Genomic DNA, 15,503 nt, shown 5'->3' with positions numbered 1-15,503 from the left:
ACAGAAATCTGTCCTTTGGTCTGAGTCCAAATTTCAGATTTTTGGTTACAACCGCCGTGTCTTTGTGAGATGCAGAGTAGGTGAACGGATGATCTCCGCATGTGTGGTTCCCACTGTGAAGTGTGGAGGAGGAGGTGTGATGGTGTGGGGATGCTTTGCTGGTGACACTGTCATTGATTTATTTAGAATTCAAGGCACACTTAACCAGCATGGCTACCATCGCATTCTGCAGCGATACGCCATTCAATCTGGTTTGCTCTTAGTGGCACTATCATTTGTTTTTCAACAGGACAATGACCCAAAACACACCTCCAGACTGTGTAAGGGCTATTTGACCAAGAAGGAGAGTGATGGAGTGCTGTATCAGATGACCTGGCCTCCACAATCACCCGACCTCAAACCAATTGAGATGGTTTGGGATGAGTTGGACTGCAGAGTGAAGGAAAAGCAGCCAACAAGTGCTCAGCGCATGTGGGAACTCCTTCAAGACTCTTGGAAAATAATTCCTCATGAAGCTGGTTGAGAGAATGCCAAGAGTGTGCGAAGCTGTCATCAAGGCAAAGGGTGGCTACTTTGAAGAATCTAAAATATGAAATATATTTTGATTTGTTTAACACTTTTTTGGTTACTACATGATTCCATATGTGTTATTTCATAGTTTTCATGTCTTCACTATTATTCTACAATAGTAAAAATAAACAAAACCCTGGAAAAGGTAGGTGTGTCCAAACTTTAGGCTGGTACTGTATATTTGATTTTTGATATATTTGTCTTCCTATTATACTTTTACTGTGTCAGTCTGAAATCTATTGGCTTCACAACCTTTTGTGTTGTTGAGTATCGGTGCTTGAGAAAGACAAAGGGGAGATGAGGAGTTATGTGTGTGTGGGCAGGTAAGCTGGGTTCCAAGCAGAGCCTGGGGGCTGACCAGAGTCAGAGTGACCCAGAGCCCAGGGAGGAGCAGAGGTCATCAGGCCAGACCCAGGGCAGACAGGGGGTCTGTTGGGTCACCACCAGCCCCTCCGGACACAGAGTGGCCACCATGGGGGACCAGACCACAGACCCTGGCCCGGTCCTGGCCTTCAGAGCCACAGAGCCTGTCAGCCAAACTGTGAGCATCCGAACCAGCAACGTGGTTGTTAATAACACATTTTAGTTTTCTCATGACCTTTGCAAAAGTCCCAAATGGTTGACCAGCTGATACTCTGAAGGTGTCAACATTTTGACTTCCTTCACATGTGATATGTAAAAGTAGCTCTTCTGCCTTGTCTCTGTGAGCAGGTTGTTATCACGCGGGAGGACAAGGTGATGTCTGTGCTGGACAGAGACGGGACGGTGATCGTCGACCATGCAGACGGAACCAGGATCACTACCCTGTACCAGGAGAGAGAGGCTCTCAGTGGCTGGTCCCAGGAACACATTAACACAGGTACCCAACACCCCTAACCCTAACTCTAACCCTGTACCGGGAGAGAGAGGCTCTCAGTGGCTGGTCCCAGGAACACATTAACACAGGTACCCAACACCCCTAACCCTAACTCTAACCCTGTACCGGGAGAGAGAGGCTCTCAGTGGCTGGTCCCAGGAACACATTAACACAGGTACCCAACACCCCTAACCCTAACTCTAACCCTGTACCGGGAGAGAGAGGCTCTCAGTGGCTGGTCCCAGGAACACATTAACACAGGTACCCAACACCCCTAACCCTAACTCTAACCCTGTACCGGGAGAGAGAGGCTCTCAGTGGCTGGTCCCAGGAACACATTAACACAGGTACCCAACACCCCTAACCCTAACTCTAACCCTGTACCGGGAGAGAGAGGCTCTCAGTGGCTGGTCCCAGGAACACATTAACACAGGTACCCAACACCCCTAACCCTAACTCTAACCCTGTACCGGGAGAGAGAGGCTCTCAGTGGCTGGTCCCAGGAACACATTAACACAGGTACCCAACACCCCTAACCCTAACTCTAACCCTGTACCGGGAGAGAGAGGCTCTCAGTGGCTGGTCCCAGGAACACATTAACACAGGTACCCAACACCCCTAACCCTAACTCTAACCCTGTACCGGGAGAGAGAGGCTCTCAGTGGCTGGTCCCAGGAACACATTAACACAGGTACCCAACACCCCTAACCCTAACTCTAACCCTGTACCGGGAGAGAGAGGCTCTCAGTGGCTGGTCCCAGGAACACATTAACACAGGTACCCAACACCCCTAACCCTAACTCTAACCCTGTACCAGGAGAGAGAGGCTCTCAGTGGCTGGTCCCAGGAACACATTAACACAGGTTAAAGGCTATCATACTAACTGCTAAATGATCTGATACAGGTCTGATCGGGTTGGCAGGTAGCCTAGTGTTTAGAGCGTTGGACTTGTAACCGAAAGGTTGCAAGATCGAATCCCCGAGCTGACAAGGTAAAAATCAGTCATTTTGCCCCTGAACAAGGCAGTTAACCCACTGTTCCTAGGCCGTCATTGTAAATAAGAATTTGTTCTTAACTGACTTGACTAGTTAAATAAAGGTAAAATAATAAATAAAAAAATACAGGTTAAAGGCTAAACTACTAACTTCTACTTGGTCTGATACAGGTTAAAGGCTATACTACTAACTGCTACCTGGTCTGATACAGGTTAAAGGCTGTACTACTAACTGCTACCTGGTCTGATACAGGTTAAAGGCTATACTACTAACTGCTACCTGGTCTGATACAGGTTAAAGGCTATACTACTAACTGCTACCTGGTCTGATACAGGTTAAAGGCTATACTACTAACTGCTACCTGGTCTGATACAGGTTAAAGGCTATACTACTAACTGCTACCTGGTCTGATACAGGTTAAAGGCTATACTACTAACTGCTACCTGGTCTGATACAGGTTAAAGGCTATACTACTAACTGCTACCTGGTCTGATACAGGTTAAAGGCTATACTACTAACTGCTACCTGGTCTGATACAGGTTAAAGGCTATACTACTAACTGCTACCTGGTCTGATACAGGTTAAAGGCTATACTACTAACTGCTACCTGGTCTGATACAGGTTAAAGGCTATACTACTAACTGCTACCTGGTCTGATACAGGTTAAAGGCTATACTACTAACTGCTACCTGGTCTGATACAGGTTAAAGGCTATACTACTAACTGCTACCTGGTCTGATACATTAGTAGTGTGTGTTACCAGGACAGAGACAACACTGTGTGTAGGAAGGATAGTTCATGGTGTGATAATGTCTACGTTGTGTTACCAGGGGAGAGGTCCAGCAGCAGTGTGTGTAGGAAGGATAGTTCATGGTGTGATAATGTCTACGTTGTGTTACCAGGGGAGAGGTCCAGCAGCAGTGTGTGTAGGAAGGATGGTTCATGGTGTGATAATGTCTATGTCGTGTTACCAGGGGGAGAGGTCCAGCAGCAGTGTGTGTAGGAAGGATAGTTCATGGTGTGATAATGTCTACGTTGTGTTACCAGGGGAGAGACAACACTGTGTGTAGGAAGGATAGTTCATGGTGTGATAATGTCTACGTTGTGTTACCAGGGGAGAGGTCCAGCAGCAGTGTGTGTAGGAAGGATAGTTCATGGTGTGATAATGTCTACGTTGTGTTACCAGGGGAGAGGTCCAGCAGCAGTGTGTGTAGGAAGGATAGTTCATGGTGTGATAATGTCTACGTTGTGTTACCAGGGGAGAGGTCCAGCAGCAGTGTGTGTAGGAAGGATGGTTCATGGTGTGATAATGTCTACGTTGTGTTACCAGGGGAGAGACAACACTGTGTGTAGGAAGGATAGTTCATGGTGTGATAATGTCTACGTTGTGTTACCAGGGGAGAGGTCCAGCAGCAGTGTGTGTAGGAAGGATAGTTCATGGTGTGATAATGTCTACGTTGTGTTACCAGGGGAGAGGTCCAGCAGCAGTGTCTGTCATAAGGAGAAGGTGGTGATGGTGGAGCGGCTGGGGTTTGCCACGGTAACCATGTTCGGCGAGGACAGGTCCTGCAACGTGTTCTTTGGAGACGGGAGCGTCGTCACTGCCACCTGCAACGGAGCGTACCAAGTAAGAGAAACCGGGGGTGAATGTTAAAAGCCCCTCCTTCATTCCTCCCGTTGTCTTCCCACCTCCTTCTCATAACGTGGAGAGCATCGGAGGAGAAGATCCAAGCTTCCTTTCATGAGTCTACCAAATGACTGTTCTGAGGTGCTATATTCATTCTAGGTGACTGTCCGTGTCCCCGTGTGCCCTCTAGGTGTACCCGTCCAGTGTAGGTCTGCTGTTCATCAACCTGGACGGTAGTTGTGTGTACACATCACACCCTGAACACAGCCCAACCCTGAGTCTGGCCAGCTGGAGTCCCAGAGAGCAGCCAGGCAGCTACAGGATGAATCACACCACCTCAAAGACACTGTGTGAGGTCACAGACCACCACGGGAACCTCTTCCTGGTCCTCCTCCTGTAACTGGTCCTGTCTCAACATGTGGTCCTCCTCCTCCTGTACCTGGTCCTCCTCCTGTACCTGGTCCTGTCTCAACATGTGGTCCTCCTCCTCCTGTACCTGGTCCTCCTCCTGTACCTGGTCCTGTCTCAACATGTGGTCCTCCTCCTCCTGTACCTGGTCCTCCTCCTGTACCTGGTCCTGTCTCAACATGTGGTCCTCCTCCTCCTGTACCTGGTCCTCCTCCTGTACCTGGTCCTGTCTCAACATGTGGTCCTCCTCCTCCTGTACCTGGTCCTGTCTCAACATGTGGTCCTCCTCCTCCTGTACCTGGTCCTCCTCCTGTACCTGGTCCTGTTTCAACATGTGGTCCTCCTCCTCCTGTACCTGGTCCTCCTCCTGTACCTGGTCCTGTCTCAACATGTGGTCCTCCTCCTCCTGTACCTGGTCCTCCTCCTGTGCCTGGTCCTGTCTCAACATGTGGTCCTCCTCCTCCTGTACCTGGTCCTCCTCCTGTACCTGGTCCTGTCTCAACATGTGGTCCTCCTCCTCCTGTACCTGGTCCTCCTCCTGTACCTGGTCCTGTCTCAACATGTGGTCCTCCTCCTCCTGTACCTGGTCCTCCTCCTGTACCTGGTCCTGTCTCAACATGTGGTCCTCCTCCTCCTGTACCTGGTCCTCCTCCTGTACCTGGTCCTGTCTCAACATGTGGTCCTCCTCCTCCTGTACCTGGTCCTCCTCCTGTACCTGGTCCTGTCTCAACATGTGGTCCTCCTCCTCCTGTACCTGGTCCTCCTCCTGTAACTGGTCCTGTCTCAACATGTGGTCCTCCTCCTCCTGTACCTGGTCCTGTCTCAACATGTGGTCCTCCTCCTCCTGTACCTGGTCCTCCTCCTGTACCTGGTCCTGTTTCAACATGTGGTCCTCCTCCTCCTGTACCTGGTCCTCCTCCTGTACCTGGTCCTGTCTCAACATGTGGTCCTCCTCCTCCTGTACCTGGTCCTCCTCCTGTACCTGGTCCTGTCTCAACATGTGGTCCTCCTCCTCCTGTACCTGGTCCTCCTCCTGTACCTGGTCCTGTCTCAACATGTGGTCCTCCTCCTCCTGTACCTGGTCCTGTCTCAACATGTGGTCCTCCTCCTCCTGTACCTGGTCCTCCTCCTGTACCTGGTCCTGTTTCAACATGTGGTCCTCCTCCTCCTGTACCTGGTCCTCCTCCTGTACCTGGTCCTGTCTCAACATGTGGTCCTCCTCCTCTTGTTACTGGTATTGTAGGAGTACATGGAGCAGGTTGTCCAAAGAGAGAAACTGACAGAGAAGATGCAGCTGAATGACCCTCGTACTGAGGAGGAGAAGATCCACGCTGCTGACCTGCTCAAACTGGTCCTGGTCAGTCAGTACACACACATACAAACACATACACACACACACACACACACACACATCACACACACACACACACACACACACACACACACACACACACACACACACACACACATACAAACACACACATACAAACACACACACACATACACACACAAACACACACACACACACATACAAACACACACACACACAAACAGACATACAAACACACACACACAAACACATACACACACAAACACACACACACATACGTACTGAGGAGGAGAAGGTCGATGCTGCTGACCTGATCAAATTTGCCCGAATTACTCAGGTGATCTAGTATTCTGTTACTCAGGTGATATAGTATTCTGTTACCCAGGTGCTGTAGTATTGTGTTACTCAGGTGATGTAGTATTCTGTTACTCAGGTGATGTAGTATTCTGTTACTCAGGTGATGTAGTATTCTGTTACTCGGGTGATGTAGTATTCTGTTACCCAGGTGCTGTAGTATTGTGTTACTCAGGTGATGTAGTATTCTGTTACCCAGGTGCTGTAGTATTGTGTTACTCAGGTGCTGTAGTATTCTGTTACTCAGGTGCTGTAGTATTCTGTTACTCAGGTGCTGTAGTATTCTGTTACTCGGGTGCTGTAGTATTGTGTTACTCAGGTGCTGTAGTATTGTGTTGCTCAGGTGCTGTTGTGTTACTCGGGTGCTGTAGTATTCTGTTACTCAGGTGCTGTAGTATTCTGTTACTCGGGTGCTGTAGTATTGTGTTACTCAGGTGCTGTAGTATTGTGTTGCTCAGGTGCTGTTGTGTTACTCGGGTGCTGTAGTATTCTGTTACTCAGGTGCTGTAGTATTCTGTTACTCAGGTGCTGTAGTATTGTGTTACTCAGGTGCTGTAGTATTGTGTTACTCAGGTGCTGTAGTATTGTGTTACTCAGGTGCTGTAGTATTCTGTTACTCAGGTGCTGTAGTATTCTGTTACTCCGGTGCTGTAGTATTCTGTTACTCAGGTGCTGTAGTATTGTGTTACTCAGGTGCTGTAGTATTCGGTTACTCGGGTGCTGCAGTATTCTGTTACTGAGGTGCTGTAGTATTGTGTTACTCAGGTGCTGTAGTATTGTGTTATTCAGGTGCTGTAGTATTGTGTTACTCAGGTGCTGTAGTATTGTGTTACTCAGGTGCTGTAGTATTGTGTTACTCAGGTGCTGTAGTATTCTGTTACTCAGGTGCTGTAGTATTCTGTTACGCAGGTGCTGTAGTATTGTGTATCACCATGTGCATTTTTTCTTCCTCAGTCACTTCCAGAGTCAGAGCACCCCACTATAGAGAACAGAATCTGCCCCGGTAAGTCCTTCATTTTGGCTTGGCACTTTTATGGGGCTTGGAGATTATTTCCTAGCTGTAGCAATGGATTGGATAAGGGAAAAGGAATGGTAAGTTGAGTAGGGAGTGTGTTTGTGTTTGTTCCACCTCAGTGGATGCAGCCACCCTGTACATCCAGGCAGTGAAGACTCCAGCCCTGCAGACTGAGGCCTCGCTCTCAGAGAAAGACACAGACAGGTGGGTCAGAACTAGCCTGGTCCTAGATCAGTATCAGAACTAGCCTGGTCCTAGATCAGTATCATAACTAGCCTGGTCCTAGATCAGTATCATAACTAACCTGGTCCTAGATCAGTATCAGAACTAGCCTGGTCCTAGATCAGTATCATAACTAGCCTGGTCCTAGATCAGTATCATAACTTGATCTGTATCATAACTAGATCGGTATCATAACAAGATCAGTATCATAACTAACCTGGTCCTAGATCAGTATCATAACTAACCTGGTCCTAGATCAGTATCAGAACTAGCCTGGTCCTAGATCAGTATCATAACTAGCATGGTCCTAGATCAGTATCAGAACTAGCCTGGTCCTAGATCAGTATCATAACTAGCCTGGTCCTAGATCAGTATCATAACTTGATCTGTATCATAACTAGATCAGTATCATAACTAGATCAGTATCATAACTTGATCTGTATCATAACTAGATCAGTATCATAACTAGATCAGTATCATAACTTGATCTATATAATAACTAGATCAGTATCATAACTTGATCTGTATCATAACTAGATCAGTATCATAACTAGATCAGTATCATAACTTGATCTGTATCATAACTAGATCAGTATCATAACTAGATCAGTATCATAACTTGATCTATATAATAACTAGATCAGTATCATAACTTGATCTGTATCATAACTAGATCAGTATCATAACTAGATCTATATAATAACTAGATCAGTATCATAACTAGATCTGTATAATAACTAGATCTGTTTAATAACTAGATCTGTACAATAACTAGATCTGTTTAATAACTATATCTGTATAATAACTAGATCGGTATCATAACAAGATCAGTATCATAACTAGATCTATATAATAACTAGATCAGTATCATCACTAGATCTGTATAATAACTAGATCTGAATCATAATTAGATCAGTATCATAACTAGATCTGTTTAATAACTAGATCTGTATAATAACTAGATCTGTTTAATAACTAGATCTGTATAATAACTATATCTATATAATAACTAGATCAGTATCATAACTAGATCTGTTTAATAACTAGATCTGTATAATAACTAGATCAGTATCATAACTAGATCAGTATCATAACTAGATCTGTATGATAACTAGATCTGTATCATAACTAGATCTGCATAATAACTAGATCTATATCATAACTAACCTGATCCTAGATCTGTATCATAACTAGATCTGTATCATAACTAGCCTGATCCTAGATCTGTATCATAACTAGATCTGTATCATAACTAACCTGATCCTAGATCTGTATCATAACTAACCTGATCCTAGATCTGTATCATAACTAGCCTGATCCTAGATCTGTATCATAACTAGATCTGTATCATAACTAACCTGATCCTAGATCTGTATCATAACTAGCCTGATCCTAGATCTGTATCATAACTAGCCTGATCCTAGATCTCTATCATAACTAGATCTGTATCATAACTAACCTGATCCTAGATCTGTATCATAACTAGATCTGTATCATAACTAACCTGATCCTAGATCTGTATCATAACTAGCCTAATCCTAGATCTGTATCATAACTAGCCTGATCCTAGATCTGTATCATAACTAGATCTGTATCATAACTAGCCTGATCCTAGATCTCTATCATAACTAGATCTGTATCATAACTAACCTGATCCTAGATCTGTATCATAACTAGAGCTGTATCATAACTAACCTGATCCAAGATCTGTATCATAACTAGATCAGTATCATAACTAGCCTGATCCTAGATCTGTATCATAAATAGATCTGTATCGTAACTAGCCTGATCCTAGATCTGTATCATAACTAGATCTGTATCGTAACTAGCCTGATCCTAGATCTGTATCATAACTAGCCTGATCCTTGATCTGTATCATAACTAGCCTGATCCTAGATCTCTATCATAACTAGATCTGTATCATAACTACCCTGATCCTAGATCTGTATCATAAGTAGATCTGTATCATAACTAACCTGATCCTAGATCTGTATCATAACTAACCTGATCCTAGATCTGTATCATAACTAGCCTGATCCTAGATCTGTATCATAATTAGATCTGTATCATAACTAACCTGATCCTAGATCTGTATCATAACTAGCTTGATCCTAGATCTGTATCATAACTAGCCTGACCCTAGATCTGTATCATAACTAGATCTGTATCATAACTAACCTGATCCTAGATCTATATCATAACTAGATCAGTATCATAACTAGATCTGTATCATAACTAGCCTGATCCTAGATCTGTATCATAACTAGATCTGTATCATAACTAGCCTGATCCTAGATCTGTATCATAAATAGATCTGTATTTTAACTAGCCTGATCCTAGATCTGTATCATAACTAGATCTGTATCGTAACTAGCCTGATCCTAGATCTGTATCATAACTAGCCTGATCCTTGATCTGTATCATAACTAGCCTGATCCTTGATCTGTATCATAACTAACCTGATCCTAGATCTGTATCATAACTAGATCTGTATCATAACTAACCTGATCCTAGATCTGTATCATAACTAACCTGATCCTAGATCTGTATCATAACTAACCTGATCCTAGATCTGTATCATAACTAGATCTGTATCATAACTAACCTGATCCTAGATCTGTATCATAACTAGCTTGATCCTAGATCTGTATCATAACTAGCCTGATCCTAGATCTCTATCATAACTAAATCTGTATCATAACTAACCTGATCCTAGATCTGTATCATAACTAGATCTGTATCATAACTAACCTGATCCTAGATCTGTATCATAACTAGATCAGTATCATAACTAGATCTGTATCATAACTAGCCTGATCCTAGATCTGTATCATAACTAGATCTGTATCATAACTAGCCTGATCCTTGATCTGTATCATAACTAGATCTGTATCATAACTAGCCTGATCCTTGATCTGTATCATAACTAGCCTGATCCTAGATCTCTATCATAACTAGATCTGTATCATAACTAACCTGATCCTAGATCTGTATCATAAGTAGATCTGTATCATAACTAACCTGATCCTAGATCTGTATCATAACTAGCCTGATCCTAGATCTGTATCATAACTAGATCTGTATCATAACTAACCTGATCCTAGATCTGTATCATAACTAGCCTGATCCTAGATCTATATCATAACTAGCCTGATCCTAGATCTCTATCATAACTAGATCTGTATCATAACTAACCTGATCCTAGATCTGTATCATAAGTAGATCTGTATCATAACTAACCTGATCCTAGATCTGTATCATAACTAACCTGATCCTAGATCTGTATCATAACTAGCCTGATCCTAGATCTGTATCATAATTAGATCTGTATCATAACTAACCTGATCCTAGATCTGTATCATAACTAGCTTGATCCTAGATCTGTATCATAACTAGCCTGACCCTAGATCTGTATCATAACTAGATCTGTATCATAACTAACCTGATCCTAGATCTGTATCATAACTAGATCAGTATCATAACTAGATCTGTATCATAACTAGCCTGATCCTAGATCTGTATCATAACTAGATCTGTATCATAACTAGCCTGATCCTAGATCTGTATCATAAATAGATCTGTATCGTAACTAGCCTGATCCTAGATCTGTATCATAACTAGCCTGATCCTTGATCTGTATCATAACTAGCCTGATCCTAGATCTCTATCATAACTAGATCTGTATCATAACTAACCTGATCCTAGATCTGTATCATAACTAGATCTGTATCATAACTAACCTGATCCTAGATCTGTATCATAACTAACCTGATCCTAGATCTGTATCATAACTAACCTGATCCTAGATCTGTATCATAACTAGATCTGTATCATAACTAACCTGATCCTAGATCTGTATCATAACTAGCTTGATCCTAGATCTGTATCATAACTAGCCTGATCCTAGATCTCTATCATAACTAAATCTGTATCATAACTAACCTGATCCTAGATCTGTATCATAACTAGATCTGTATCATAACTAACCTGATCCTAGATCTGTATCATAACTAGATCAGTATCATAACTAGATCTGTATCATAACTAGCCTGATCCTAGATCTGTATCATAACTAGATCTGTATCATAACTAGCCTGATCCTTGATCTGTATCATAACTAGATCTGTATCATAACTAGCCTGATCCTTGATCTGTATCATAACTAGCCTGATCCTAGATCTCTATCATAACTAGATCTGTATCATAACTAACCTGATCCTAGATCTGTATCATAACTAGATCTGTATCATAACTAACCTGACATAAATATCTACAGCTTTGAACCTTTTCCATTATCTTATCATCATATTCCAATCTCCTGTTTTACAGCTTCAGTGAAGAGGCACAGGAAACTATGTGGAAGAGCAGGATAGAGCAACACAGGTAACTAACAAACTGCTCTGAATTTATAGAGCTGACATAGTGGACATTCACATATTTTCCCAGGAATATTTAAGCTATTAATGAATGTTTTAATGTTGCTGTACTGTTCAGACAGGAGCTGGACCAGGAGAAGATTTACAGAGAGGCTCTAAGAAACAGAATCATTCCTCCTTATTTCCACTCCGAGAAAGGAGCAGGTTTTGAGTACTCGGAGGTGACATAGCTTTCTCATCAATGGATTGTATTCAGCACAGCTACGTAATGCCTGTTAACAGTTCCATTAGATTCATTAATACGCGTCCATTGTCCCACAGCCCAGCCAGTCAATTTATAAACTTAATGTCAACTGGAAAAAAGCGTCTAGACAATATTTCCCAATGCTACTAGCATAGCATTTGGTTTGGTACAGAGGGGGTTAATATAAGCTTCACTATGTGCCTCTCCAACCTGTGCAACATATTGCAGATGGTATTCAGCTCAGCTACTGTACGTATATAACACAACTATCTGGGGTTTCCCGTCAGGTCCCTGATATGAGAGCTCTGTCTCAGGACCTTCCTCCATTCCCCAAGACTCCCAACTCCCAGAACTACCTCGAGGATGCCCCTCGAGAGACAGGTTAAAGCTAGGCTACATTTATAACAATTCTAATGATATTGATTCTTCAGTATTGAAGCATTGTGTAATTTTGTCCTTCATTGAGAAAGTGACCCTGTTTGGCATGTTATTTGTTTTTGTGTGTGTTCTTGAAGCAGCCCAGCGACCTTTGAACCCCACGCCCTCTCACGCAGCAGGAAGTGATGCGCTGCCTAGGAGACCCACCAACCCCACCCCTCAAACTGCAGGTCTGCTCAGTACACGACTTAGACTTGGGTTAGTGTTAGGGTATGAGTGGCGAAAACTAGTCTTACTGGGGTTCGAGTCATAACGAAAAAGACATTACAGACAAATGACTTTACAATTTACATCAATTTAAAAACCTTAATGTGTGTGTGCGTGTGTGTGTTTGTGCATCTATCAGTTACACATACATTTCAGTACATACACACAACAAGTATGTATGTACTGCGGTGTTGTGCCGTGAGGTATTGCTTTATTAGTTTTTCTGGATCTGTGGACTTTGAAAAGACCCCTGGTGGCATGTCTGGTAGGCAGGGTTCGCACAAGGTGCTTGAATTTGGCACTCTGAAATTCAAGTACTGGAATACCTTGAAAATCAGACATTTACTCAAGTTGGTACTTGAAAAGTTGTCCCACCTAGCCATCTTAAGATGAATGCACTAACTGGAAGTGGCTCTGGATAAGAGCGTCTGCTAAATGACTAACATGCCAAATAGCATTCTGTTTGGTCAAACACCATTTTCCCAACAGTTTGCAGACACCTACTGTTAATAAATCAGTCATGTCATCATGGTCTTGTATCTGTTACTCTGCTACTGATATCTAGATCTTTGTGTGTTCTCCTGTAGGGGACAGCTCTCATGGTGTCTCTACAGTGAAGCAGCAGCATGGTGGTGGTATTGAGCCTGGCAGTACCCAGGTGGACGTGGCAGGGAACCCACGCAGACACAGAGTCAAGCTGCCAGCCTCCATCCTCAGCTCCAAACCCTTCAGCGTGCCCAACCAGCAGGTAACACACACACACACACACACACACACACACACACACACACACACACACACACACACACACACACACACACACACACACACGCACACGCACACACGCGCGCGCACAGAGGCACGCACACAGGTGCACACACTAGTGTTCCTCACCCACCCAGTGAGAGTTGCATATGTCGATTGAGGATATGTTTGTGACTGTAGGTGTGAATGTTGTGAATTGATGGGAGTGTGGGCTGGGGGACATATGGGAAGTGTGTGACTGGGGCCTAGATATAATCTGTATCATGGAAGATCTGAGCTCTAGGCCATTGAAATTTAAAGGGCAATGTTCATGGAGACCGCATTCATGGGAAACGCTGCATATGTCGGCTCAGTCGGAAATGACCTTTCAAATTTCAGTGGCGCTATAACGCGGATCTTCCGCGTTGTAGCCCTGGGTCTTCTGGACGCCACAAGACGGTGTTATCCTGCTGAGCTAAAGCCTAGGCTGTAGCCCAGGGAGCTAACACGAGTCTTCTGGTACAAGGTTAATACACTGAACCACATCAGTTAACACTACTGTATCTGTCCTGTCAGTTCAATAAGTCATAGCTTACTGAGCTAGAGCCTAGGCATTACCATGGAGACCTAACACGAGTCTGGCTCTCAGTTCCTGTGTGTAGAGGAGCCGGTGAGGAGGAAGGTGAAGACTGTGTCTGTGACGGGGGGGCAGCAGCTCGCTCCACGGGGGTTTGAGCTCCTCCCAGCAGAGGTCCAGTTTGGGACCCTAAAGGAGGGCTGCACCTATAGCATCCCCGTGCTCATGAAGAACGTGGGCTTCCACACCTGCAGGTCAGACCAGACACCTACATAGATAGAAATAGATCCATGAACAATTAGTATGGCTGTTTGTGGACATGTCTGTCAAAGATGGTGGTGCACTGAAAATGACAAGGTTTAAGGTCTTGGTTGTCGTCAGGGTGTGTTCTTCTCCGTCTATGTTCTGGTAAGTTCAGCGACTGTTCTGTGTTGTGGTACTTTAGGTTCAGTGTGAAACAGCCGTCCCCTGGTACTGGAATCAGAGTCATCTACACCCCTGGACCTGTGAGTTCTACTGAGCAGAGTGATAGTTACCGTTGTCAGCTTTATTCAATACACAAGCGGAACATTTCCCATTGTTTTCTTTGAGGATGTTTTAGATTCATACATTTCACTTCACTTCCTGATATGACTAAATTGACCCCTGACCTTTGCTGCAGGTGGCTGCTGGGATGAAGACTGAGCTTCAGGTGGAGCTGTATGCCATGACTATAGGTCTGGAGGAGTCTGCAGAGGGAGAGGTCTACATCTCACACCACATCCACATCAAGACTGAGACTGAGATCTTCTACCTGCCTGTCTTAGCTAATATCCTTCTCAAATGGCTTGTAGTCCCATGTTATTTGGATAGTCCTCTACGGATAACTTCCTAGGGTTGTCAATATTTACTATAGAGTTGGTAGCCTCTGTGATGTTTTCATTGTGCAGTGAGAGATCTTACACTACTGGTGTAATGGTAATGGTTATATGGCATGGTTATAGAATAGCGCAATGAGGACATGATTGGTTTTTACAGAGTTAATGGCAAAGGTCAAAGTTTCTCTCAGTGAAAGCAGCGATGGTCTCTGTTGTCCCCTCCTTAACGAGTGGTCTCACCCATCCTCCCCGAGCGTATGTATGACACCAGGACCAAGGATCATACCAACGGGCTCCAGACAGGGGTCTCCAAGGTCCGCCTCATCTCCTCTCCCCCCTCAGTCAGACGTGGAGTGGTCCTCCCTCGCAGACCTCTTCTCTCCACCACCGGTTAGTGATTTACAGTATCTGAACTCTCTCTAGAATGCCCGTCAAGCCAATCAGAAACGAGTGTTCAACAATGCCATGGTATAATGTCTAACGGATGATAAGGGTTTTACAAACATTCACTCCCCACTGAAACTTCATCTTTTCCTTCCAGGTGAAATGGAATCAGACGGATTGAGACAACTTATATAAAACAACTTTCACCGTGGTGTTTTAGTCACATACTGCCGTTGTTCGATGGCTGTTGAATAGAATACAATGACTCTTAGGAATAAAGAACAGTGATATAACACATT

The 15,503-nt window shown here is 44.0% G+C and overlaps 1 protein-coding gene across 2 annotated transcripts; it reads left to right on the top strand.

Annotated features, from left to right (window-relative positions):
* Positions 1–662: 662 nt before the first annotated feature.
* Positions 663–15,501, top strand: LOC106575971 (sperm-associated antigen 17). 2 transcript variants are annotated; one of them, XM_082963711.1, is made up of 16 exons: positions 663–1,111; positions 1,282–1,429; positions 3,891–4,048; positions 5,700–5,813; positions 7,095–7,143; positions 7,275–7,359; positions 11,707–11,760; positions 11,872–11,974; positions 12,285–12,378; positions 12,513–12,605; positions 13,230–13,390; positions 14,036–14,217; positions 14,409–14,469; positions 14,625–14,772; positions 15,061–15,210; positions 15,362–15,501. In XM_082963711.1, exons 1-16 carry the CDS (start codon positions 878–880, stop codon positions 15,397–15,399), a joined length of 1,872 nt encoding a protein of 623 aa, XP_082819837.1. In that variant the 5' UTR covers positions 663–877; the 3' UTR covers positions 15,400–15,501. The 2 variants fall into 2 exon arrangements, with proteins under 2 accessions (XP_082819837.1, XP_045555428.2); XM_045699472.2 differs by lacking the exon at positions 663–1,111 and having other exon boundaries at positions 1,329–2,289.
* The last annotated feature ends 2 nt before the right edge of the window (positions 15,502–15,503 follow it).

Source organism: Salmo salar, chromosome 17 (genome assembly GCF_965601325.2).
Source record: "Salmo salar chromosome 17, fSalSal1, whole genome shotgun sequence".
Taxonomy (NCBI): Eukaryota; Metazoa; Chordata; class Actinopteri; order Salmoniformes; family Salmonidae; genus Salmo; species Salmo salar.
The sequence above is the reverse complement of the archived record's forward strand: the minus strand, read 5'-3'. Positions and strand labels throughout refer to the sequence as shown.